At 44.5% G+C, this 25,424-nt stretch overlaps 2 protein-coding genes across 5 annotated transcripts in view; one reads left to right on the top strand and one right to left on the bottom strand.

The window, feature by feature from the left end:
- Positions 1-328: 328 nt before the first annotated feature.
- Positions 329-4,099, top strand: LOC129456667 (uncharacterized). Of its 2 annotated transcripts, XM_055225439.1 has the most exons (4): positions 329-418; positions 514-575; positions 1,425-2,526; positions 2,593-4,099. In XM_055225439.1, exons 3-4 carry the CDS (start codon positions 1,644-1,646, stop codon positions 2,622-2,624), a joined length of 915 nt encoding a protein of 304 aa, XP_055081414.1. In that variant the 5' UTR covers positions 329-418; positions 514-575; positions 1,425-1,643; the 3' UTR covers positions 2,625-4,099. The 2 variants fall into 2 exon arrangements, with proteins under 2 accessions (XP_055081414.1, XP_055081415.1); XM_055225440.1 differs by lacking the exons at positions 329-418; positions 514-575 and adding an exon at positions 1,110-1,150.
- The window catches only part of arid1ab (AT rich interactive domain 1Ab (SWI-like)), a 45,288-nt gene continuing 23,962 nt past the window's right edge, over positions 4,099-25,424 (bottom strand). For 2 of the 3 annotated variants that reach the window (XM_033975147.2, XM_033975148.2), the window contains exons 5-20: positions 15,858-16,098; positions 14,853-14,942; positions 14,377-14,547; positions 13,842-14,142; positions 13,323-13,468; positions 13,112-13,209; positions 12,825-13,034; positions 12,155-12,359; positions 9,619-9,751; positions 9,337-9,500; positions 9,135-9,264; positions 8,932-9,051; positions 8,741-8,837; positions 7,596-8,415; positions 7,384-7,514; positions 4,099-7,248 (exon numbers count right to left, since the gene is read on the bottom strand). In XM_033975147.2, coding sequence (XP_033831038.1) covers positions 5,380-7,248; positions 7,384-7,514; positions 7,596-8,415; positions 8,741-8,837; positions 8,932-9,051; positions 9,135-9,264; positions 9,337-9,500; positions 9,619-9,751; positions 12,155-12,359; positions 12,825-13,034; positions 13,112-13,209; positions 13,323-13,468; positions 13,842-14,142; positions 14,377-14,547; positions 14,853-14,942; positions 15,858-16,098 — 4,926 coding nt within the window. In that variant the 3' untranslated portion in view covers positions 4,099-5,379. The remainder of the gene's footprint in view (positions 7,249-7,383; positions 7,515-7,595; positions 8,416-8,740; positions 8,838-8,931; positions 9,052-9,134; positions 9,265-9,336; positions 9,501-9,618; positions 9,752-12,154; positions 12,360-12,824; positions 13,035-13,111; positions 13,210-13,322; positions 13,469-13,841; positions 14,143-14,376; positions 14,548-14,852; positions 14,943-15,857; positions 16,099-25,424) is intronic. The other variant, XM_055225436.1, reaches the window with a different exon arrangement.

Here is a 25,424-nt window from a genome sequence, read left to right as displayed (position 1 = left end):
TGCTCCAGCTGCTTTTAGTGTCACCTCCTTGCTGAAGTTATACTGACATCTTCTGGCAACTCTGAGTTACTACACAATATTGCATAAGATATTGCAGATAATGCAAATATATACTATGAGAGTATTATATAGGCCTGTTATATACATTTGGATACTTTATTTCCTAACTGCAGGTGGGTTGATGATAGTGTAGGGACAGAGAGGACAGAGAGGACAGTGGGCACACCTGGGACATGGGACTTGCCTGGGACATGCACCTGTAGACAATCACAGAATCAGCAGTGATTAGCAGGTTTTGTTTAAATTGGGAGTGGTCCTCCGCCACCTCAGGGACTTTCAGGGCTGTGGGGGACCGGGACACTGGGACACCCGGCTGCTTAGTACAGTACACAGAAATGACTTGTGGAATTAATTTGGGGTGAGTCTGCTCTTTGTGGCATACACTGGGATAAAGAGGTGCTTATGTCAGTGTTAATGGCTCTGGTCCACTTGTCTGTGCTTTGTGGTTCACAGGATCCTGCTGATTTTCTTTCTTCAGGCGGTGCATGTCTGCCGTTTATGGGTGTTGCCAGGCGGTATGCACAAATATTTATATATTTGAAAGCAAAGAGAAGGAATTAAAAAAATGGTATAAACTTTTAAGAGCCTACTATTGGCTAACATTTTGAAATTATAATTTGCTTTACGTGAACAGTTCTCCAATAGGCTTATAGCCCCTGACACATGACTCTAGCTCGAGGCACTGCTTTGTCTTGCCACTCTAGCAGTGGACACAAGCTCCACATAGTCAGGGGGCTAGAGGCAACAACAAACATTTATCTGGATGTATGGCTTGTCTTGCTCAGTTGGGAGGACTGTTTTTTGTGTGTGTGTGTTTTTATAAATCTATTCAAATCATCTTGATTTGGGACTCCTTTTTTAAAAAAAAAAGTGACAAACTTGTATTTAATTTAAAAAACAAACACACATACACTGCCTTATCCTTGACTGACTCTTGTATTTGTGAATAACATTTCATTTTCTGCCTTGCTCAGCCTGCAAATAAAATTGTACATCAAAGGTCTTACTGCACAAATGAACATTTTTCAAGCTGTACTAACAAATCTCAGGTGCAGTTCATCACCCTCAAGAGCCTCTGCAAAGACTGCAGGTGACCTATAATGACACTTTGCAGAGTAGCTTTTTTGTAATGAGTCCAGAGGTGGGCAGTGTAAAACTGTGTACAATGATTTAAACAATCAACTTTACATCACTACAATAACCATAAGTGTATTTGCCTGAGCATACAGCCTACATCATCTAAGCAACATTTAAGTTTCTATAACCTAATCATCAAAATGATTAACACTATGCATTCAGCCAGACCTAATGGGAGCATGATGGTTATTATTGGCAAACTAACTCCTTGATGATTTGTGTTGTAGGTGAAGACTCCCGGGCAGAAGGCACCAACTCACCAGTTGGCCGCTCTCATCTGCGTGGCAGACCCCAGGATGAATTCAGACAGGCCGTTGTGGTCAAAAGCAGTTCAACAGACAGCGGGCCCAACCAGGGACTGTACAACCAATGGTATACCCACACTGCCTCACACGCCTATCCACTGAAATATTACCACAGCTCCCAAACAAATCAAACTGTACAATATGGACACCAAGTATGGAAGAGTCCCACCTGAACATGCCTTCAGCCCGTCTTCTCACATTGCTAGTGGAAGTTCTGTGAGCAAGTGTGACTCTTCTAACCAGCACATTATTGTTCTCAGGACATGGTCTGGCCAGCAGGGTGGTCCACAGAGTGGTCAGCAGGGAGCTCTGCTTACCAGCCACAATGCATACAGACAACCAGACAGCCATCGTTCAGAGCAGAATCTCTTGTCCCGGTCGGACTCCCTTCAGCCTGCAGCCTGGAAACCCCACAGTGTGGCCAACTCTTACCAAAAGCCTGGTTTAGACGCAAGCGTTCAGCTGACCGGCCTGAATGGGAATGATGGTGTAATTCTACCAAAGGAGTATACCAAAGCAACATCAGGGCTCTCACGTGGCAGGAAAGTGTATCGAAATGGTGGCTCTGGAAAAAACACATACCCCAAGACTCAAACCATTCCTAAAGTATCTCCACTCCATGAGCAATACCAGCCTCTCTCCAGGCAGTTTGGTCTTCACCAGTCTCAAACTTCAGCCTACAACCAGAATCCTCAGCCATTTCCACTCCAAACTGGTGTAAATCTGGCCCCTGTGCACATCAGGGGTCCAGAGATGCAGAGCAGGAGACTAGGCCCAGGACAGCGCTTTGCCCCTACTAGACTCCACTACATCCCACAGCTGTTCGGAGGTCATAACATTAAACGGCTGGGGGATGAGCAGACTTTAGAGCAGACCACTACAACACAAAGGTCAAAGAAGCCAGTGACTTATCCAATCAAAACGTACACATTCCCCCCTCGTCACACGCAGTCCTACATGCCACAGCGGCCGGTTCTTCACCAGAAGAGCAAGTGGCTGAGGATACGGTCCCATCAGCTAACAGGTGATTTGATTTTGTCATGTCTGTTTTGTGTAATATTTGTATATACATTTCTACTTTCTTCTTTAGGTGCAGCTGGAGTTTTTGGACAATCGTTTTGAAAAATGGTATACTGTTGATGCCTCTAATTGGACTTACTGCCATCTGGTGTACTAAAGTTTCTCATCTGGACCATATGAAGGGTTTTGTTTTGTTTTTTTGTTTAGTTTTTTTTTTTATAAAACTAATGGGAGTGTTTACACCTTGAGCTCAAACACGAACTACTTAAACAAAACGTTAACCTCATTAATGCTTGATCTGAAAACCATTCCCTCTATTTGATACAATTGTTCAATCAAGGTGTACTTTTTTAAATAAACATGTTGTGCTTGATTTATTTTTTTCCTCTTGTATAACTTTAAATGTTAATGTAGTCCTAGTCAACTTCAGCTTATTTATCCTGTTTAAAGACCCCTTCATTGTTTAGACCTAGTGCTTTCATATGGGGTATTGGATTGCGTTTTGTTTTATTGAAACCAGCGTGACTTGGCTCTTCACTGCTTCTATTAAAAGTAAAACGTATGTGAGTGGTAATGTACTGTTACACTGAATGATTTTGACTACTTTGCTGTACGAAATGCTTTAACACCTCCAATCAGTGTAGAATACATCACTGACAGCAGGTGCTCTTCATGATAGTTCCTGAAATCCAACAGATGTCTTCTAAGCCTGAGACAACTTCAGGTGTCTCTGCAAATACACTTCTATTTGCTTAATTTGTCTGGAACATTGTAAACTGAGGTGTTTTGACCTTCTGTTCTGACAGCTGTGATTTGGATGTTATCACTCATTAAAATCCAGTGTAAATGTAAAGTGATGGAAACATACTGTTGTGGTTTAGCATACAGGTGCAGATCTCACATACGCAGCTCCAGGTGGTCCCACAGCAGGTGCATTAAGATTATTATGCTCACAAATTATACCTCCCATAGTTGTTTATTCTAACTGTTTTAATATGGGAAATTGTAAGTACTCTAAACATTGACTTGCAAAATACAGCAGTTGCTTTCATTCAATGTCTGCTTATGAAACCATGTAACTAAAGGTGGGCAGATTAATGAAAATGAGTTGTATTGAAGATGTGCAAAAATTGAATATCATGTAATTTGTTGACAAATGTTGCAAAAACCACTGTTCAAACATCTTTAAAGACACGCTACAACACACTTCTGTTGAATAAACATATCTGATTATCATTGGGATACACCAAAAATATTCATTTATGTTGTCATAACATGCCACCTCAATTAGGATTTGAAATTTTCTGGGATCATTGTCACAAGATGGCGCACTAGGACATACCCAAACACCACCTTGTTTTGCAATGTGATCACTGTTTGAACGTTACCATCATGAATTTAAAAGTATTGGGCAATGTAAAAATCGTTTTATATCAGTTTACAAGGACATTTCTGAGGAGCAAAGGTGAAAAAGTATGACTATGAAATTGACTAACCATGAATATAATCCAGAGTATTTTCAGAGTTATTGTCCTGTTTAGCCTAAATGAGAATAAATCCACAGCAAACGTCTTACCAAGATTTAATGTACATTTATTCTTAACACGTGGAACATATAGTATAAAGATTTTCATACTGAATAAATGATATTCATTAAGCAAAAAAGGAAAAAGGGAGGAATTTACATCAAGTTTTAGCTACATCATCTGAAATACAAATATGTAGAATCCGCATCACTGAAAAAAAATAAACAAAATCAAATGATTTCTTCATCAAGGTCTAGCTTGTCTTTGTGAAAGAGCCCAAATGGAACCGCAGACTGATGATTGGTTATTACAATCTACACCCAGACTGAAGACCACACCCAGACTGAAGACCACACCCCCACCCACAGCACCAGCCTGAGGAGCAGAGAGTGGGGGAGAGAGTAATCCCATGGCCTACTCGATGCAGGAAACTCATTCAAGATTAAAAATGGTGAAGAGCAACAGAAGATGAGAAGAGAGAAGTGTAATGTACAACATCATATATACACTGCAGCTTGGACTGCATCTAGAGCTGAGGACCAGTCCTAAAGAGGTGACTTTAATATAAGGGTCAAGTCATACAATCAAGGGACAAGAGGTCGGGGTGTTGTAGGTTCACCATACTTTTGGGGGAAAGCCATTTTCTCTCTTGACATGAACTAAAACTGTTTAAAAACTACAGTTTGCTGCCAAGCCAGCGTATCTCAGTGTGAAACAGTATTATTACAGTATGTTTACAGTTTTTAAGGTGTACAGTACAGAAAAAGTTCTACAATCTACTGCACAGGCCTCCCATGACAGTCATCTGTTCACAGCCAATAATGTGGTTCCTGTGGGGCTGAGTATAGAGCAACCAAAGTTACAGCAATGATACCACACCACAGTCTGTGAGTCTATGTAGCCTCCAACATGAACCAGAATATTGTCACGTTCACACACCCTTCTTCCTCCCGACCCCCGAAGGAAGAGGAGAGTGTATGGATCCCCCAAACTCACTGTAAACGAGACAGCAACTTTGGTTACAGTTTCTTTTTCTGGAGATTTTTCTTTTCATTAAAAAACAAGTACTTTCTGCAGGGCGGTGCACTCTGTCCTACGCCTGGGTCCCAGTCTGCTCTTCTGTGCCAGCATCTATCATAAAATCCACAACTACTTCATCATATTCCTTCCTTTAGTGAGAAGCAGGGGTAAAGACAGTGGAATCCGAGGTTATTTTGCATAAATTAAAAAAGAAATGGACAGTTTAGTGCTCAGCCACACTCACAAACACTCACTCACACAGAAAGTGGGCGTAGGGAACAGAAGGGCAGAGCAGACACTGTCCCCGGCTGTCATGACTGGCCAATCAGAAACAGTACATCACAGATGACCTGGGACACCATAGAGTTCATAAGAGGGGAAACAGAGATGTCCAGTAGCCTTGACTCATACAGAGTGAACTCTGAGTGGTTCTCCTCCACTTTGGCCAGAGCGTGCAGGGCGCGGGCCGCCCGCCGCATCATGTCCACACTGGTGGGCTCAAAGTGGTGCTGCATCTGCAGCAGTGAGCTCTGGCTCTGCTGGTACTGAGTGGCTGCCAAACTGTCCTCCAGGAAGCCAAGCAGGTTTCCCACACTGCCCTTCTGCACGGCTATGGCCCGGGCTGCCAGGCTGTCGCCCTGCGCCAGGTTAGCCAGCAGCACCACAGCCATCTCTCTGCACACAGCCACCTTTCGCTCGCCCACCAGACGCACCAGCGAGCCATACAGCTTCTCCAGGCGGCTGAAGGGCGGCGTGGCCAGTATCAGGTCCACGTTGTTGTCCTGGATGCTCAGCTTGCTGAGGGTCTCAAGGACCAGTCTCTGGGGGGAGAGGGAGCCGTGGGGCCCCAGCGTTGGGAAGGGGTCCAGAGCCTCTGCGGAGGGACACACGGCCCAGTGGAGCAGGCCGTCCAGCAGCGGCAGGCATATGCTCTCGGAGTAGACAGACAGGTCAAGCTGACCTGAGATATTTGCTAATGTGACCAGGCAGTTTTCCCTCAGCACTTCCAGACAGTCCCACCACCACTCATCCCGCTCACAGCTCACGCCCTCGTCCTCGTCATCCTCCTTCTCGTAGGTGACAGGTGCCTGCTTCCTCTCGGGGTGCCGGTGATGCAGGAGGACCAGGCGGCCCAGGAGCAGCAGTAGTCCTGGATGTTTGGACATCTCCAGGTCATTGCCTGGGACGAAGGACAGGCTGCGGATGATGTTGGACACACAGATACAGCGACGAGACAGGGAGTCCTGCCAGTCGGATAGCGTGCACAGGGGAGTCTCGTCCTTACTGTGGGGCTCGTCCTCCAGGATTTTAATATTCCGGCGGCTTTGAAGCTCTGGGTTAATGCTGAACAGGTACTTTCCGTTCTCCTTCTGTTCTTCTGCCCCTCCACGCACCACCTCCTCTGTGACAGAGCCAGGGCGCGCCGACAGGACGTCGTCGATGGTGGCGGTGACAGGCGCTGCGGTGGACAGGGGGCTCTGCTCTGTATCAGTGGGCTGAGGGGGCTGGGGAGGCTTGTCTTCACCGTTGGGCTTGGCTGGGTCAGGGCTTTCCACCACTGCCTGAGGTACTGGGACTTTCTTTCGGATCTCGGGGGCTGCTGTGCGTTTGCACCGTTTGAAAAGGTCCATTCGGCTTTCAAAGTGGGTCTGGATGTGTTCTGTAGTGTCCCCTCCGCCGATGCTCCAGTGTACAAGTCCACTGTCAAAGCTCTGCAGCTGCCTCAGCTTGGATGCGTGTTTCGTCACAAAAGGGTTCCTCTTTCGGACCACCTTGATGGGCAGTTTGTCGTATTTGCTGGCCTGCCTGGGCTTCTCCATGTGGACATTGGGGTCCTGAGACCCTGAGGTAGAGCTTAAGGGTTCCTTAACAGGAGACTCCGTTTCCTTGTTGTCTTCTTGATCCTCTGCAGACTTGCTCAGGGGCGTGTGCACTTCCTCCTTCACCTGGATGACTGGTCGGGCCTTTTCCTCTTCCTCTTCCTCCTCTTCCTCTTCATCCGTGTCCATGTCCCCTCCCTCGGGCATTGGGATCTCATCGTCAGAGTCAACATCCTCAGCAAACGGGTTTAGAAGGGCGCGCTGTCCAGGGTCTCCCACTTCATACTCCTTTAAGATGCCAAAGATCTCAATGAGGCAGCGCCTGAAGTATTCCACTACCAACTCTAGGAACCCTGGCAGCTGTGAACACAAGAATACACAGTCACAAACAGAGCCAACACCAGCATTTAACTGTATTACACATCCATAACACGTCACTACAGATTACATATTATAATCCCTAAACACAATATTAAACATATAGGGAGAACTCACAGCACACAAGTTGAACGTAGATATGCTGCCATCATCATACAATAGGATGTTAATAGTGTCCAACGCCCAGGTGCTCTCAGCAAGTAAACCAGACTTCAGGGACATCATGACCCTCCAGGCTTCAGGAGTACCTAACACCACAACACACAAAAATGAGACTTAAACTGTACAATTGCTGTAAAGTAGTAAAGCATTTACTGGAGGTTGTGTACCGATATCTTTCATGGTGAGCCTCTTGCGGGGCTTCAGATGGGGTTGGGAGGCCTCCACAGAGCCTGGGGGGAAGGCCACATCTCTTCTAATGAGAGGCTGCTGCACTGGGGTCTGTCCGATGTGGGAGGCGGGCACTGGGGGACCAGCCTTCTGCACTTTGATACCCGGGTGCATGTAGGGGGACTTGCTGGGGGATGTCCTGCTTTCCATAGGACGGGGCATGGGCGTGGGGCTGGACACCTGAGGAATGTGGTTCTGAGAGGTCTGGTAGGTGGAGGGCAGAGGTCGGGACATGGGCGGACCGGAGCCTCCAGGGCCGAACGGGGGCTGCCGCTGGTTCATGTGCCCGGGCCACTGGCCTTCATGGTTCATGCGCTGGTCTGATGACATCATTTCCTCCGAGCGGTTCATACCGTGGAAGCTGGGGCCTTGACCTGGCACAGGGGGACCCTGCCGGTTAGGGAAGTTGGAATAGCCCATCTCATTGCGACCCTGCCACATAGGCCCTTGGGGGCCATCTGGGCCAGAAGGCATGGGGCTGCCCATCATCTGGGGAGCCATGGGTGACTGGGAGTTGGGCCCTGCAGAAGCTGGAACCCTCTCTCGGTTAAAGGGGAAGGGGAATTGGTTCTGTGGACCAGGTGGTCTGCGCTCTCCTCCTGGGTACGTGCTGTACTGGTTGTACATGTCCTGCTGCCCTTGTGGCCCTGATGACTGGGGCCCAGGCTGCTGCTGACCACTGTATGGGACATTGTACATCTCACCCTCATGGCGTTTAGCTGGAGGACCATAGGCCCCGTCTACAGGACGCTTGTAGTTCTGAAAGTGAACACCAGCACAATGCATTACTGGCACTGAAATATTCTGAAACTTGGGGACACTTTATAATATACTTGAATACTATAAACTGTTATACTATAAACTGTTGTACAAAGAAATATAAAATTATCTTATGTTCAGCAAATGTTACACAGCTTATTAAATATTTGCAATTTTGTTCCATTAATAATTGAATGTCTGAGATAAATAAAAATCATCTAAGCTTAAATGACAACATACTATTTTTAAAAAATCTTGAAAAAAAAAAAAAAAAAAAAAAGACGACTCAGAACACTCTGACTTTCACTGAACATAATGTTCTCACCGGTTGCTGCTGTGGATACATTCCTGGCTGTTGATTTGGGTATGGGCCACTAGGGGGAGCTCCTTGTCCAGAGTACTGGTTTCCATAGGACTCATGTCTAACATACACAACACTCATCATTACATTTTTTGACACTAACAATAAATACAAGAGGATTTAAAATATCTTTCAAAATTATCAAATGAACAGACCTCTGCTGTGGTGGAGGGCGGCTGGGTGAATACATCCCTGCGTCGGCTCCTGAAGGCATCATGTTGGGCTGTGGGCCTCCAGGTCCCATGGTGCCGTCAGGGCCCATGCCCGGCTCCTGTCTGTGGCACCACAACATCTGATTATCCCACGCAACTTTCACTGTAAAGCCTGCTTAGTGGTCAAAAACAAGCCACTGGTTTACCTTCGCTCATATCCATAAGGGTACTGCTGCCTCTGGCCCATCTGCATGTTACCCATAGGTCCAGGGGGGCCCCGGTTATACTGCTCTCCCATTCCACTGTTCGGGCCGGGCTGCATGAACTGCTCTCCAGCTGCACATAGAGCCACCACAATGAGAAGAGACCAAATCTACAGCTGCTTATGACCAGGGTGAAAGAGCTTACCTTTTCTCATGCCACCGAAGGGATCCTTCGAGTCATAGGGCCCCATCCTGTTCATCATTTCTGGTCCACCCATTCCAGGCTGGTAGCCCTGAGAGTTGGGGGTTCTTCTAGCAAATGCAGGATCTCCACCATCAGCGAATGGATCTTGAAGATTAACACTACTTCTACAAAAGACAGATTGTCTCATTTACATAGTATAAAAGGTAAAAAAAAAACTAAACAAAAAACACAAACAAGCAGACAATTGTAACCAAACGGACTTATCTGAGAAGTGAAGCCTACCTTGCACCAGGCATTGGGGGCATTTGTGAGTGTGGTGTGGAGGCTGGGGTTGGAGGCTTCAGGTCTCCTCCCTCTGCCATAGAACTACTGGTGGACTGAGGGGTCTGTGGGCCTTGGAGTGATCCAGAACCAGCTGCAAAACAAGTTTAACACATTTTGAAACTGAACCCAACAGCCATCAAGGTTTCTGCTAAAGTATGACACAGGATGTTATGACACTTTCTGTAAAAATCTGGTGCCACAACTATGGTGAAAATTCTCCTGAAATACTTCCAGACCATCATGTTCAAGCAAGTCAACTACAACCGCTCAACACAAACTTCCCAGAAATTGAGAGTGCATCTATTTGGTGGAGGCTGGTGGCTGATCAGAGGGCAGGAGTGGAGTCTTAAGGACAGCCCGGGCACTGCTGGGGGCTTTGAGAAAACATGCTACTTTTGGCATTGCAAAATCCCATTAAGAAATTCCAGAGTGCTGTGACAGCAGCAATGTAGGATTTTTGTAAAGGCAACTGGTTTTGAAGTGCACAGCCAGCAAAAAAAAACAAAAAAACAACTGCTGAAGCCTTTAGCTTATCATCCCAATCCCACGCTCCCCCTCCCAAATGCATGTTCTATCATTCCTCAAATGTGGGCTCTCCAGGAATACTGCGCAGCCTGGCTCTGACAGATTACTGACGTAGTGATGTGTGCACACGTGACTTTGTTTTGGTTGCTCATCATTAACTTAAGCCAGGGACTTGACACTATTAGGCAGATTTGATGACTCACAGGTTCCCATTCATTAAACTGGCACACACAGTGGGGTCACCAGCAGGTCACACTTATTCACATTTTCACACATCAGCCACTGTAGCGCTCATGTACACACACACCAAGGCCCCTCCCCCTCCCCGCGGGCAGGGATTTCCCTCCAAAGATGAAGGGAGGGGAGGGGGTGTTTCATGAGGGTGAAGAAAATACCATGATAGAAAGAGTCAGAAGGAGAGAAAGAAGTCATGTGACTACACACTCGTGCACATTTTACAAACTGAGCAGGCGCCAAGACAAGCAGTACAGTGGCTGAGTCAGTGCGGACTGATATAGGTAACTCCATAAACAACAGCACTGCCTGGTACATATTAATGATCATTTGACCTCACTCAAATGACTGGCGACATGATTTCAGTTACTTATATACTTATATTGACGGTATAGCAACTAGCAGGTGAGCACACAATCAATATTGTAATGCCCACACATAAATGATAATCTCACAATTGAAAATGTCTTAAAAATGAGGTCAAAGTGTCCAAATGCACAAACAAATCAAGCCCATCAGCTCAATGCATCACTTCTGGTTTAGCTCTTGACTCCAGGCACCAGGCAATGGACAGAGCAGTGATGGAGCAGCGCTATGGCCAAAGCAGCCCTCCATGGGTTCCCCTGCCCTGCTAACTAGACACCAGCTGACAGGCACCCCACACCTCGTGTGGCACCCCCCTCATGCTGAGTCAGTGCCCCCAGCCTGTCTGCCGATTCTGGGCTGAGGCCAGAGCAGGGCAGCACGTGGTCACTCCTGGCAGCAGTTACAGATGACAGAGGAGACACCCAGACAAACGATTTCCACAAGACAAGCCCTGAGTGATCAAGGGTGACTAGGCACAAAGCAAACTGCTAACTTTATGGGTAGCCTAAATAATAAGAAAAACTACATTTAAAAACAAGCATGAAAGGAGGAATGAACACAAATCTTGGATCAATGGGCTAATGGTTTCTGCCAAAAAAAAAAATTATTTAAATATCTTAGCAAACAAAAGCCTACTTTACAAAATAATGGCAAAACTACTGTTAAATTATAAACTGTTATAAGTGAATCTTAGCCAAATCAGATTGATATAGTAATTTTTATGTTTATTATACTCCTGTTCAAATATGAATAAGAAATACAGAGAGACCTCAGGTAGACTCTTTGCAGATTAGATAAAGTGCTTGCAAACCACTTGACATTGAATGAAACAAATGAATTGATATAATGGTAATAACAACATTTTCCACTTCGTTACCTTCCATTTACAGAATAATCATCCAGCTGAAGTGAATTCTGAAAAGGTAAATGACACTGCAGCATTTTTTACCTTAACAATTCTTCCCTAAAATAGCTTCCCCATTTCCCCCATGACACTCCAGTTTACACAGCGCACACTCTGAGTCTATTGAAGGATTCGGCATGCTTGCGGAGCCTGAAAGCCTTTCTGTCATGTCGTGTGCAAATGCCAGTATTCCCCAAAGAAATGGAGGTGTCCGGGGCAATCCGCGCGCCTTCTTTGTGAAATACAGCTGTGCGCGGCTTGTTTACAACTCTTCCAATACACTCTAAAACACTGGTGAATTAACCAAGGATGACAACGTCCAATATGACAAACGGGCCTCCGACAATGGCTTTTTGCGCAATTAATAGGATACTATAAAACAGCATACTTTATATGGAGGTGATGTGTGCCCAGTGGAGTGTAGAAAACATAATAGGATGAGAAGCAGTGTGCGTCAGAACTCACCTGGACTGGGGGGCTGGATCTTGGGCTGGTTCTTTTTATTGTCGGTGTTGAAAAAGTCAGGAGGTGGATCCTCTCCTCGCTCAATTTTGCACTCAAAGGCATATAAACACTGGATGTACTGCTTTTTCAATGAACTTGCGGCGCTACTGGACGTGCCCACATTCAGGTTAGTAGCTAGTTCTCGCCACTTTTTGTTCTTGTTGACCTAAAGACAAAAATAAAGAGGACTTAATACAACAGCAACATGATAAAATAAAAAGCACTACCCGAGTCCTTAGGGTGGGACACTAGGTATTTACATGACTAGTAAAAAATATAACTAGAATAATCAAATAACCCAATAATTTGATCACATTATGGCATAAAACGCATCAAAAATACCTGCTGAATATTTATAGTTGGAAGACAAATTACAATGAATTTTAAAATCACTCTGATTCAATCTTTATTTTCATTTTTGCCATTGTTACATTGGTTTACCATTTTTTGCACAATTTTCTTTGTGAAAACCTGCACAGGTGTGAACAATCAGGAAGAAATGAGATTACATCACTCCCATATATAACTATTTACATGACATAAATTTCAATAATCTGATAAAGTGCATTTGGTGTGCATATACACATAGTCTCTGTAATAATGCAAATGTAGTTGTCAACATGCTGTTTACCTGTGTGAGCCCGCCTATCTCCTTCACAGACACATAGAGCCTGAAGAGGTCGAGAGGCTTGCGTCCCACAGCAGGTAGGTTATTCATGCCCATGGCCTTCTCCTCAGCAAAGGCCAGGTACCGGTCCACCCACATCTTTCTCTCCGGCTCTGGGCCAAGCTCATACAGCCGCGTGATCTTCTCATTGGTGATGGTGGAAGAGCTCGACTTCTAACACAAGGCGACAAACCATTATGAATATTTGTTTTAAACTACAATGCTTAACATAGCTAAATAATGAGCTTTACCTTTTTGGACTCAGATTTAGGAGTCCCATCTACTTTGTTGTTCATCTTTGGGGCTTGGTTCATTTTATCCATACCAAATTCTGAACCAGGAGGCATTCCTATGTAATTAAGAGAAACAAAATGAGTGTGTGTGTGTGTATATATATGTGTGTGTGCCCATCTGCCTATAAAAGGTAGTTTTATGAAAAAAAACTGCTATTGTAATGATTACCAGGAGTGTTGTTGGGCATATTGGCTCCCATTGGGTATGGTCCGGGTCCTCCCTGGTTCATCATTCCATGCATGCTGTTCATCCCAGGGCCATAGCCTGAACCTGCTCCCATCATGCCCTGGGACATGTTGGGATAGCCGGGTGGTCTGGGAGACAGCGTCAATGTTATTCATTAATTCATAATTCATTTAGCATTTAAATGTGAAAACTAACTACAGAAAATGTACTGCCTAAGCTGTCATAAACTGAAATCACACAATGGCACAGGCATGAATATGTAATCTCATATTTGATTCTCCACTCCGGCTCACTCCAGGTCTCCGCTCTCACAAGTCTTTTGCCGTCTACTTTCCAGTGCACTCAGGAAACATAACACAGCGGAGCTGGAGGAACCAACCAGACCACTTTCACAGCCACACATTCACAAGAACCGGTCCAGACACACTCTAGCTGTAGGATTAAAAAGCCCTGCCTAAACAGAACAGTCCTCGTGTAATGTGTCCTGAGCACAACACACACCTGTTGTGTATGGAGTTAGTGGGTCCATGGTGCATGGTGGGGCCACCGTCTTTTCTGTTCATGCCTGGAGGAGGACACATCCCTGAGGCCATCTGAGGGGGCATGTTGGCCATGTTCGAGCCCATGCCAGGGCCATAGGGTCGAGCGCCCATCTGCCCTGGAGGCATTCTTCCAGGTGGCATTCCTCCATAAGGAGGCCCACTGCCCTGACCAGACATGGGGTTCATGGAGCCGCTCATGCCAGGGCCACTCGGGTAGTTAGCATTCTGCATCCCTGTGTATCCTGGCTGCCGGGGATAACCTGGACATATTAATAAGGCAGCACAGAATGCATTTTAAAATAACATTAGTTACTCAACACAAGTATCAGTGATATTTACAAATCCAGGTTCTCTTATCTTACACTTACATACTTCAAACTTAAGCTCTTCTTTTTTTGTAGACATCAAATATATTTGTAATGTTTTTTACACAAACTCATGATTACAATTTTGATCATCATATAAACAGAAGAAATTCCCCATTTTTCCCATACCTTGTGGACCATACTGGCCACTTTGTGGCCCATAGTTGCCCATAGAGTTGTTTTGGGGGTAGGGTCCCATCCCAGCATGCATCTGGCCTCCTGAAGACTGGCGTGGAGATAAGGCAGAGCCAGGTTGTCCAGGTGAGCCATAAGGCGGCATATTGGGGTTGCGCATATACACTGGGTAGAAAAAGAGGAAATGTTGCATACATTTAGTTAAAGTCAAGTAAAAATAAACTCCAAGTCTGTTCAAACATTACATAACAGTGTAACCCAGTGCAACTAACACTACTCCACACGTCTGTCTGTTCTCCTCATCTGACCTGAGTGTAAACGGCTTGTACAAGCCTTATTTAAAGATCCAGTCTGTTTACATGGAGGAATGTAGTCCAATGCAAACAGTGAAACAGGAGCTCCAGGGGACATGGCACACATTCTTGTGTTTGTGTCAGTCCTTCAAAGAACGTTTCAGCTGAGACACCCACCTCTGTCCTGGCCCATCCCGGACTGGTTCATGGACGAGTGCATCATGGTGTCTGACTGGACACTGGGAGGTCGGGGAGGCATCTGATTACCTGCAGAACACACACCTTTAATACAACAACCAAAAAATCTTTTTTTCTTTTAGACATACCGCTATCTCTTTGGTTCGTTTGAATTATGTTCATCAAACTTCAATCTGGAAGGTTGCACTATGGCCAATAAATGTGAGCTACAGCACTTGTGACACCACAAGCTGGGCATCATTTTGAATTTTTGTCTCTGAAAGTACTACAGGTGGTTAGTGCTACAAACAGCAAACATCAGCCCCAAATAATTTTGTCAGTGTGGTATTCATTCAGCAGGATAAAAATACCATTGTGAGCACATGGCCTTTGTACTTGAATCCATGGAATTACTTTCTCATGGCCTGATTTGTTTTAAGATAAACTTGTGTGTGGAAAATCCCAGAGCAAAGACTTGGAAAGAAATTGTACATTATAAGTCAAGTCATATAACGGATTTACCATTTCAAATAAAATTGTGAACTGTGGCTATGCCATGTGATTAGTAGAAGAGAACGCTTTTCTGTCAGGTTTAGTGTTGACACTGTATTTACTACAAAAAAGTGCAGCAGCACTTTACCACATACTTCATCAACAGACATATGTGTGTACATATATATATGCATATATATATGCATATATATGCATATATATATATATATATATATATATATATATATATATATATATATATATATATATATATATATATATATATATGCATATATATATATATATATATATATATATATATATATATATATATATATATATATATATATATAATCTTTTTACACACACACACACACACACACAGTTTAAAACTAATATGTTCTCCACCAGTCAATGCAAAACATTCCAACTAGCTTAAAATAATACAATTTAAGTCCTAAGTCTATTCCTATAGAAAATAATCAAATGTGAGCAGGGAAATACTTGGTTTACCTGGCACAGCAGCAGGGGACAGGGGTCCAGTGCGTGAGGGGGTGACACTAGCGGGGGAGCCCACGGGTGATGGTGAGGGTCCACGGATACCGGGCAGGTGGGGTGAGGTGTGTGGAGAGAAGGGTGACTGAGCAGGGTTACTCTGCTCGCCTTGACTGCTTGACACGCCTGAAGTGCTAACACCAGGGCTCAAGGCCCCTTCTGTACCAGTGGGTAGGTCATCGATGGAGCCAGACAGGTCCTGAAACAAGAGGGAAAACAAAGGCTTGAGTAAAACCAAGGAACTCTTTAGCACATAATTTCAGTTTTCTGAAAGAATAACAAAGCTATCATTATGTGCCTCCCACAACAAAACAACAGGCACCAGCCATGGTCAAATATTATCCACTCCAAAAAAACATTTGGGAAAAATAGTACGTTTTCCAACTATTTTATTTATACTATTGTATGTGCAGTATAACAATGGCATCAAAGAAGTCAGCTGTCACAAAATGGCAATGTTCAAAAAAGGTTGCACTCAAGCATTTTAAGAAACAAAGACAAATAGAATAAAAGATGCTATGTGAATCGTAAAGATGAAGTAGTAGTAATTTGAAACCAGAATCCCAGTAGGCAGTTAAAATAATTGGTACTGGGCATAGACACCAGGGCCATGTGGTGTTGTTAGTGAGCCTTGGCTGTGACAGAGCCAGGCAGGGAGGCGATCACCATGTTTGTGGGAAGGTGAATGTTTACACTGCTCACGTGGGGCCCATGTGCTCTCAGAAATGCAAGCTCATCTGCCAGTCACATCAGAGGAGGGAAAAATGAGCGGAGGGAGGGGCACGGGTGGGGGGATTGCACTAACTGGAAGGTGGCCAACTCTTCTCATAGAAATCTCACACTTGCACAGGCTGGCTGCAACCCCCGAAGCCGGCGGTTTTTGCACTTGAAACGGCGCCCGGTGCTATTTTTGGGAACGTGACCTGATGGAGGAACCCCAGAGGGAGTGACAGGAGGAGAACGCTGATTCAGAAAGCAGCCCCCCATCGTACAATACTCCCCGTCCCAACACAACCTGCCCCCACCTTGTTCACGCTGCCCTTGCTTCAATGTTTTCCTGGCTTTTTTGACATCGCCGTGCCTTTGTAACCCGTGCAGGAGAAGTACTGACAGCACCAAAACAATGAAAAACTATGCAAGGCACCACGGGAGGTTTTCTTTAGCGCGTGGCTTCCCAGTCTAAGTGTTACGGTGGCTGGTACCCAATTAATGTTCACAAATGTCGAAAAAGAGGGTCAGAAGAAGGCGGAAAGGGGGGGCACTGGGATGGTAAACGCAGCGAAGGAGAGCAGGAGATCAAACAGCATGCCATTCCTTTCTTAAACAACCATGGCAGATTCCTTTTGCCTGTAACGAATACTGTCAGCTGACCCACATCCCCCCTTTTTCTACCTAGACATCACAAGACTTGGGTCATCTGACAACACCAAAGCCCCATGTAGTCGGACATGGTGACCACCCTAGAAGCAACGATGCTGACAAAGATAGCAGCCACCGCTCACAAAAAGACCATTCTACACCAAGCTTCCTTTAATGTGACCACTGGCCAGAAAGGTCAAAGGTCAGTTCTTGGAGTAACACCAATGGGTCACTTTTAGGGAGAAGGTTACAGAGGAACACAGACAAAGCCACCTTGGTCATGGGTTGGAAAACAGGAAAAAAAAAAAAAAAACAGGAGTGAAATAGTAATAAAAAGCAGGGTGCGTGCGGTTAAAAGGAAGTGCTTTTTAAGTACCACTTAAGTGACCCCATGACCAGAGAACATGGGCACCTATTAATCAGTCAGGCATAAATTATAGAGACAAAAGTACGTTTCACATTTTGTAATTGACAAGTGAATAAAAAACCCTAGATGCATTCGCAGCAAGTAATTTTGTTAGGTATTAACCGTTTATTTGGCACAAAAGCAAAAATCTATCATGTTTTGTCAAGTAAAAATCAGTGCAATATTTCAATTTGACAACTATTGACTGGCATATTTTATTAAAATGATAACAAAACCAACAATTGCTGCTTACAAAAAAATAATCAGGACATTTTTTCTACATGTAAAATTCCAGTTGAACCAACCTTGCAAAACTAAATAACACTGAAAGAATAAAAAAATATTTATTTGGCTAATCAGCAAAAATCTAGGTCTCCTCAACTGAATGAACAGAATCTGCTGTGCCTATCGCATTAATACTTTTCTGGTATTCTTTATTCCCAAAAAAGGTCACATGTCTTGTGTGAGTCTGACCCTAAAGATGGATGACACCTTGTTTTAACAGATTATTCAGTTGCGTAAATACAGCACCTTATTGAAAGTCTGAGTACTGAGCACTACATTGCATTTACTATCTATACCAGCTTGCATACGGCACATGATTAGATCTTGTACGTTCTGTAAATATCTGACTGCTGCGATGCTTCAGCCCAGATAGGCATAATCATTCAACACAAGCGAGCACATCCAAGCACAGAGGCTCCTACCGACTCCTACTCTGCAGTCATTGATTTTTCCCAGCTCGATACTGCACAGCACTAGTCTGTTCTGCTGACTGCACAAGCTGGACAGCGTGAGGGAGGGGAAGAAGGGGGGTGTGTGTGTGTGTGTGATGGTGATGCTGCCGTGGCTCTCGACAGTCAACATTAGGCAAAATGATATAGGGGACAAGTCTGGAGAAGTAGTAACAAATGTTAGAATGTTTAAGGTGCGATATATGTTTAAATTAAAACCTTCCCCAATCTCTTAAGAGATTAGGGAAGGTCACAGCATTGTAATAGTCAACATATTAATGAAGTAATAATGTGCTTTTTTTTTTATCTGCACAATAACAAGAGCTATTTTGTGGTGGTGGAAAATGGGAGAAAGTAGTGTTGTGGAGAAGCACAGAGCAGCGAGCTTTCCTTTATGGCAGCCATTTTGTGTGTTCCCAGCATTGCCTAACATGGAACTTCAGAGCTCGGAGCTGCAGAAGTGTGCTAGCACAATGGCAAAAGATAGACAATTTGGAGTGGCTAAAAAGTAGATTACTATTACATTTTAAGTGGTAATGAATGTGGAAAATTACAGGCAGCATTTCCTCTCGTCAATTTTCTTGCATATCCTCAGCTGCTCTACATGCTCACTGTGCCTTCGCTTGTCTCCTAGTCATTTGCACGGCTCTCCTCTCCGCCGTCCTTAATGTATTCCATTTGCAGATTACTTCACTGAATCAATCAAGCCCGGCCAGAGCCATTAGTCTGCCAGCCGATTTTCTTACTTTTTTCTGCCTCCTCTTTACCTTATGAAAGAGAGAGAAAGCGCAGGGAGGGAAGTGGCACTGCACGTGTGAGATAATGAAACTTATCAAGAACGGTGTGACCCTAGATGCTAGCCTGTGTAACTGGATCTGTCGCTGGTGGTGGTAGAGGGGAACGAGGGGCAGAGTTCATCCATCAGTGACAGTCTCTCCCTGACCCACTGTTTCTTGCTCTTAGGCCATGCACACAAAAAAAGCGCACTCTCATAGCAAGCTGCTTCTGCATCCTGTCTGAGTAATAGGGGGTAGATTTGGGCGCGAGGTGGAGGGGGAAAGAAAACTGGCTGTATCTCAGAGGCTGCCATGGTAACGAGGATCCACGTGGTTGACACATTAATCGGTGTAGTCAAGCCCTCCCCCCTGGCGTCCGTCTCTCTCTCTCTGTCCCTCCCTCTCTCAGTGGCCTCCCTGCGAGCAGCTAGGGTCACGGCACAGTCAGCTACTACAAAAGAAGAAGCGCGTCATTGTTGCAGGAAATGCACAGCACAAGCTCTAGCCGACAGCGCTTTAATTACAGCCTCTGGGCCACTTTTTTGCTAAGAAAAATGCCTAGGAAATACTGGACTCTACAGGAAGAACCCTTGAACTTGTCAGCTGCCTTTTTCTTTATTTTATGTTTTATGTTTATTTTATGGAATTTTGAAATCTAGAAATTCCCTGCATTAGCAGTCAATTTTGTCTTAAGATTAGTGAAATTTTGTAACAGAGATGAATGATCAAAGTAACTGCATAATACAAAAACAAATGCTAAATAATCTGATAGTGCGCTAACACTTATGTTTAAATAAACTAAATGTTGATTATTCGTCTTGTATTATAGCAATGTATTAATAATAGTCCTCATAATAATCATAATCAACGGTCTTCCTAAAAGGACATCTGTATGCAAGTAATGACCCTGCTGCAGCTTTCATGCACTAAATGACTGATGTGGGCATTGGCTTGGTACAGCACACAGGATATAAATGTATGATGTTGGATTAAGTTATAAATGCAATGAATATGCTTCAGGTTGTGGCCATCTTGAAATGACATCACTGAAGTATGAAGAATATTTTCACCAGGGCATCAAGTTGTCACAAACAGATAACTACACTGTACTGGCTGAGTCAAAATAAGCTGGCAGAGAGCAGCCTAAGTCAAAGCACATGACACAAGCTGTAATCACTTTAGCTGCCAACTGGCATCCACATGTTCCCCGTGACAGTGAAGCTGTCAGGCTTTAACTACTTGATTGGGGGATTCCCACCTGCATCCAGAGCACACCCCAAGTAACAAGGGGCTTCGGGGATGTCCACCGAGTGTGTGTAGAAAGGCAGTACCAGGCCCAGCCCCAGCTTTGCAGGGCTGAGCATAACCATAAGGGGGCACTCCCATCCCACTGTGAAAGATGAACTGGAGAAACCAAAAGAAAGCAAGGCCCCAGCCTCATACAGCAGCAGCCATTACAGAGCTTCACATAAAAGCAGGCTGAAAAGCTTCCAGAAAGGACACCCCAAAGGGTAACTCGCATACCTAATCTTACTCCATAAATAAAAGAATGATCAAAATTCAAAAACTAGAGGTAGGGCCAGCATAGAGACATCAGAGTGTCATCTTCACCAAGATGAAAGCAACAACAAACAGCAACAAAAGCAGAAGAGGTGACACAAAGCTCCGAGCCTAGGAGCACCCTGCTGGGGTTACACATGGAGTCTGGAGTGTCACTGCCACAGACAATGTGCACCACCTCTACGCTGGGTCCCTGGAGATCACCATTACCCTGCTGCTTTATCACCAGCGGCCACGTGGGAAGGATAATAACACCACTGAAAAAGAAGATGAAAGAATGAAGCAGCAAAAAAATTCATCAATGGTGGTTCTCTTAGGGGTGTACGGTTGTACAGGAAACAAAAGCCAAAGTATGAATATGGTTTCCATTAGAAGATTTAAATTCACCTAATTGTGCTGCTCTGTGGGGGTGACAAAAAGGGGGTGCATGCACAGGGTCTGCAGCATGGAGGAAAGTGCGGGGTGGGGAGAAAAAGATGGAGGGAAAGGGGGGTGGGGGGAGTGGGGTGCCCTGATTGCTGTGAATAATGAGGATTGTGTGTGTGTGTGGGGGGGGGGGGGGGGCTTTTGTAGCCATCACAATAGTAGTAGGGTGTCCCAGGGCAGTACGCATATGCCCTGAGTGAGACAGGCAGCTGCCCAGCCCGAGGTGAGGGGTGCTGGGATACCAAAAAAAAGGCGCTGGATTGGTGGAAGGGGGATAGATTACATTGGGTGGGGAGGCTTCAGACCCCTCCAGCCACTGCCTTCCAGAGCAGAGCAGCCCCTCCCAGATGAAGTCTAGAGGGCGCTATGAAGCTTCAGTGAATTAAAGGGGAGCGAGGGGAGGGGGGGGGGGGGGGGGCAAATAGTAATATAAGGGTTATTTCATAGAGGGGAACTTAATTTCATTGTGAGGCCGGCGTTCATCCATCCAGACTCAGCAGCTTGTTCTAGCGAGAGCCTGGGCAAAGCAGAGGACAGACAGTGCTGCAGTCAGCCAGAGTCTTTGTGCTGCAAAACTAGCTCAGCCCAGCAGAAATGAAAGCAGGGAGGGGAGGGGTATGGGAGAGAGTGAGCAGAGAGAGCAGAGAAAAAAACAGAGAAGAGTGGAGTGCTGTATGAGGAGTGCGAGCGAATTAAAAAAGCAGAAACAGGGCTCTGGGTTTTTTGCCGTCCAAGAAACAATTCACTGAAGCAAATGCTAAACAACACACTTTGTCAGCAGATTGAATTTTCTCAAGTACATTAATTAAAAATCACATGGAAAGGAATGGAAAAGGGTGAGAAAGAGGAGAGAAGCAAAGAGCAGGAGAGGAGGGAGGGGGAGTGAGAGCGAGCAGAGAGAAGTGCCGGGAATCTGAATAAGACATGTCCACACAGGAAGCAAAGGGCCCCAGAATAGCAACAGGAAACCGGCCCCGTACTCTGAATACAGTCAACGCCAGAGCCTCGCAAAACAAGGCTGCGCCGCACAGCGTTATGAAAGCTGATTTACTGAGAGAGAAGAAGAGAATGAGGAAGGGGAGGAGGGGTGGAGGGAGAGGGCGCAGGCGAGGGAAAATGAGAATTTAGACAGAAAGAGGAACGAGGGAAAGGCGGAGAGGAGAGTTTATATGAAAAGGAAAAAGAGAAGAGAAATGCAGCAAAAAACAGTGCAAAATTGAAGGGAAAAAAATGGAATGGAAGGGGGTTGGGCTGGAGACTGGAGGAAAAAAGTGGGCCGGTCTTGTCAGCCTGATTGCTCCAGAGCTATGTCGCAAAAACAAGCTTAGCTGCCGCAGAAGAGCAGAGCTGGGCTGGGCTGAGCGAGGGAACGGGGAGCAGGGAGGGTGAGGCAGCCTCGGTCTATCTGCACCAGAGCTGGAAGAGCCCACGGTTTCACATCAAGAGTCTTGGCACATTTATTAAGGTCACTGGAGAGGGAAGGGGGGTCTGTTGTCAGTGGTGTTGCTAGGTAGGTGGTCCCTGCAGGTTTACCAATGCACTGCTTGGATACAAGGTTTTTTTTAATATGTGTTTTTAGCTTTTATTAAACTGGAAATTAAAGCGCACTAGTGATTAAACTGATACAGAAAGTAGAACAGTTAAATTGTATTAAAATACAGAACAGGCAATGAGTTATAATGATTTAAAAACAGTCAAGATAATGCTTGGGCGTTTAAGATAAGCCCTTCCACAATGAGTGCTCTTGAGAGGGAGCAAAATGGGGTTGTGGAGCTGAAAACAAAGTAAAAGTGTGAGTGTGTGACCAACATGTGACCTTCCTCTCAAGTCTGAAGCACATCAGAAAGAGGAGCACCCAAGCATTGGGCGGGCCGTGAGGGATTAAAACCCAAAGTGGAAGAGGGTATACAAAAGACCTGAGAAGGGACAAGGAGATTTTTAAAGAGAAGTGATGCATTTAGCTGGGAGGGGAGGAGAGCGCGCTGGTGGTGGTCATGTTTCCATTCCCATGGGTTGATGTGAAGAGGAAGTGTCACTTCCAGAATGTCTGAAAGGCTGACAGTGACAGCGCTGACTCTGGTCGACATGTGTAGCTGCGTACAGCCAAATGACAGCCATGTGGCTCTGAATGAGCTTCTACATTTACACGGGTTATTCCACTGCCATCAGAGGCTAATGCCCATAATGGCAAAATCAAAGGACTGACTTCCACAGGTACATGCCTTTGATGTCCTCTTACTCATATCAGGGCCAATAGAGATGCTAAAAATCAGAAGATAGTTTACCCATGGAGAATAGTTACTCTTTAAGGAATTCATCAAAATTGAATAGAGGCCAGTACAAGAGTACTTTTTTTTTTTTCTAGCAAGGGACAAAGGATGAAAATTAGCACTGGCTATAATCCTGCATATTTACAGGTGTGGGATTCGTTCCCCATGCCTCTGTTCTTAATATGCATTGTCCCTTCATTAAATAATAAACAACAACAACAAGAGTCTTTCTTTGACATAAACCAGAATGTAATCTTATTTTATCAAGAAAATACGGATTTATTTGTTAGATCTTGTTGAATATACTCATTAAAAATAAAAGATAATAAGAAATTGACTATATAAAACCTACATATACAGGGTAAGAAGAGGGTTTCAACGGTTTGATATAACTGTGGTAAATTTTCAACTGTTCCACTGTGTCCTAGAGCAAACTAAAAACAAACCAGGAACCAGCTGAACCTGCTCAGCTTGTTCCACTGTAGCGGTGTGTTCCATGCACCTCCTCCTGCAGTGCTTATCCGCTGCTCTTTCCTTTAGCTTAGTGTTGCATGTCTACCTGCTTCTACCAGCAGGCACTGAGCCTCCTGTACACCTCTATTCCCACATCGTTGGCGGGCTAACAGACACCTGGCTCAAACAGACCCATCTGTGCTCTGGATGTGTCTGGCTGCCTGCAAATGCTACTAAAGTAGCTAAATAACAATCAGTCCCAGCCAGGCCTGGCCCAGGATTCAAAGACGGTGTCTGTTCAATTTACCACAACTTCATACTAAACATCTCTGTTCATTCAAATTACATCTCATACCTGTATCTAAAATGTTTTAGGCATTTGTGCCATATTGGCTTAAAACAGTGGTTCTCAAATATTTGGTGAGATACCGGAGGGGGGGGGTGCGTATGACTCCGCGTATGACACTGTAGTACTGTACAAAGCGCATACGCAGCGCGCACAGAGCAAAGAACAGGAGAGAGCGAACAGATCGTGACACAGGGCAGTGAACAAGAAACACTTTTGCTAAAGAGACACTATGGAAAACATTTTAACAGGGATGAAAAGAAAGGCGGATATAGACGGAGGTAAAGTCACCCGAAAAATAAGACGAGGAAGTCTGATGAAGCGTATTTAGCACTTGGCTTCACCGTGACTCCGGTGGGACACGAGGACAGACCGGTGTCTGCTGTGGCAGCGGACAGTATGAAGCCAAATAAGTTAAGGCGCCACCTCATTACACCTCAGTCACGCTGATAAGATGCTGGAGTTTTTTCAGTGTAAACGTGCCAAATATTGCCAACAATCATCCCACTTTGTAAATGTCACTTAAAGCAGCAAGCACTGAGCATCATGTAAGGTGGCGTACCAAATTGCTAAATTACTTCTTTTAATTTGATATTTAATTTTAATGTATTATTTTGATATTTATTAAATTTTAATTTATTCATTTGATGTTTATTTAATTTAATTTTTTTATTTGATTTTTAATTAGATTTCATTATATCATTTAATTTATTCTTCGGGGGTTAGGGTTAATTTTTATAGGTTAAATTTTTTCTTCTTTATAGGGGGGGCATGATAGAAAATAATTGAGCAAAAATTTGCTCTCCTGAAGTTAAGATGGCTATATGCAGTGATTTCAACAGTTTCAACCTGGCATCAATTAAAAATAAACATGTTCTAGTGTTTTTGTCATGGCTGGTTTTGTCCTGGCTGATACAGAATTTTTTTTAGATTATATGATATGAAACTGACTAAAATAAATGCTATTTGTTCTAATATTTTAATTCATACACCCATAGTTGAATTTCCCAACATTCCAACAAACTCCAAACACAGCTTTATGTATGTTTACAAGTCAGGTCCTATTAAAATATTGGACCTTTAAGGCTGAAAATGTACAATGATTAGCCAAACGATACATCTATCATCTGTCTATATATGTAGCCAAAGCATTCTATGAGGCGTACCTAAACCATAAGGCTAAATCATCATTTAA

The sequence above is a fragment of the Periophthalmus magnuspinnatus genome, chromosome 11, assembly GCF_009829125.3.
Source record: "Periophthalmus magnuspinnatus isolate fPerMag1 chromosome 11, fPerMag1.2.pri, whole genome shotgun sequence".
Classification (NCBI taxonomy): domain Eukaryota; kingdom Metazoa; phylum Chordata; class Actinopteri; order Gobiiformes; family Gobiidae; genus Periophthalmus; species Periophthalmus magnuspinnatus.
This window is presented reverse-complemented; position numbering and strand designations above follow the sequence as displayed.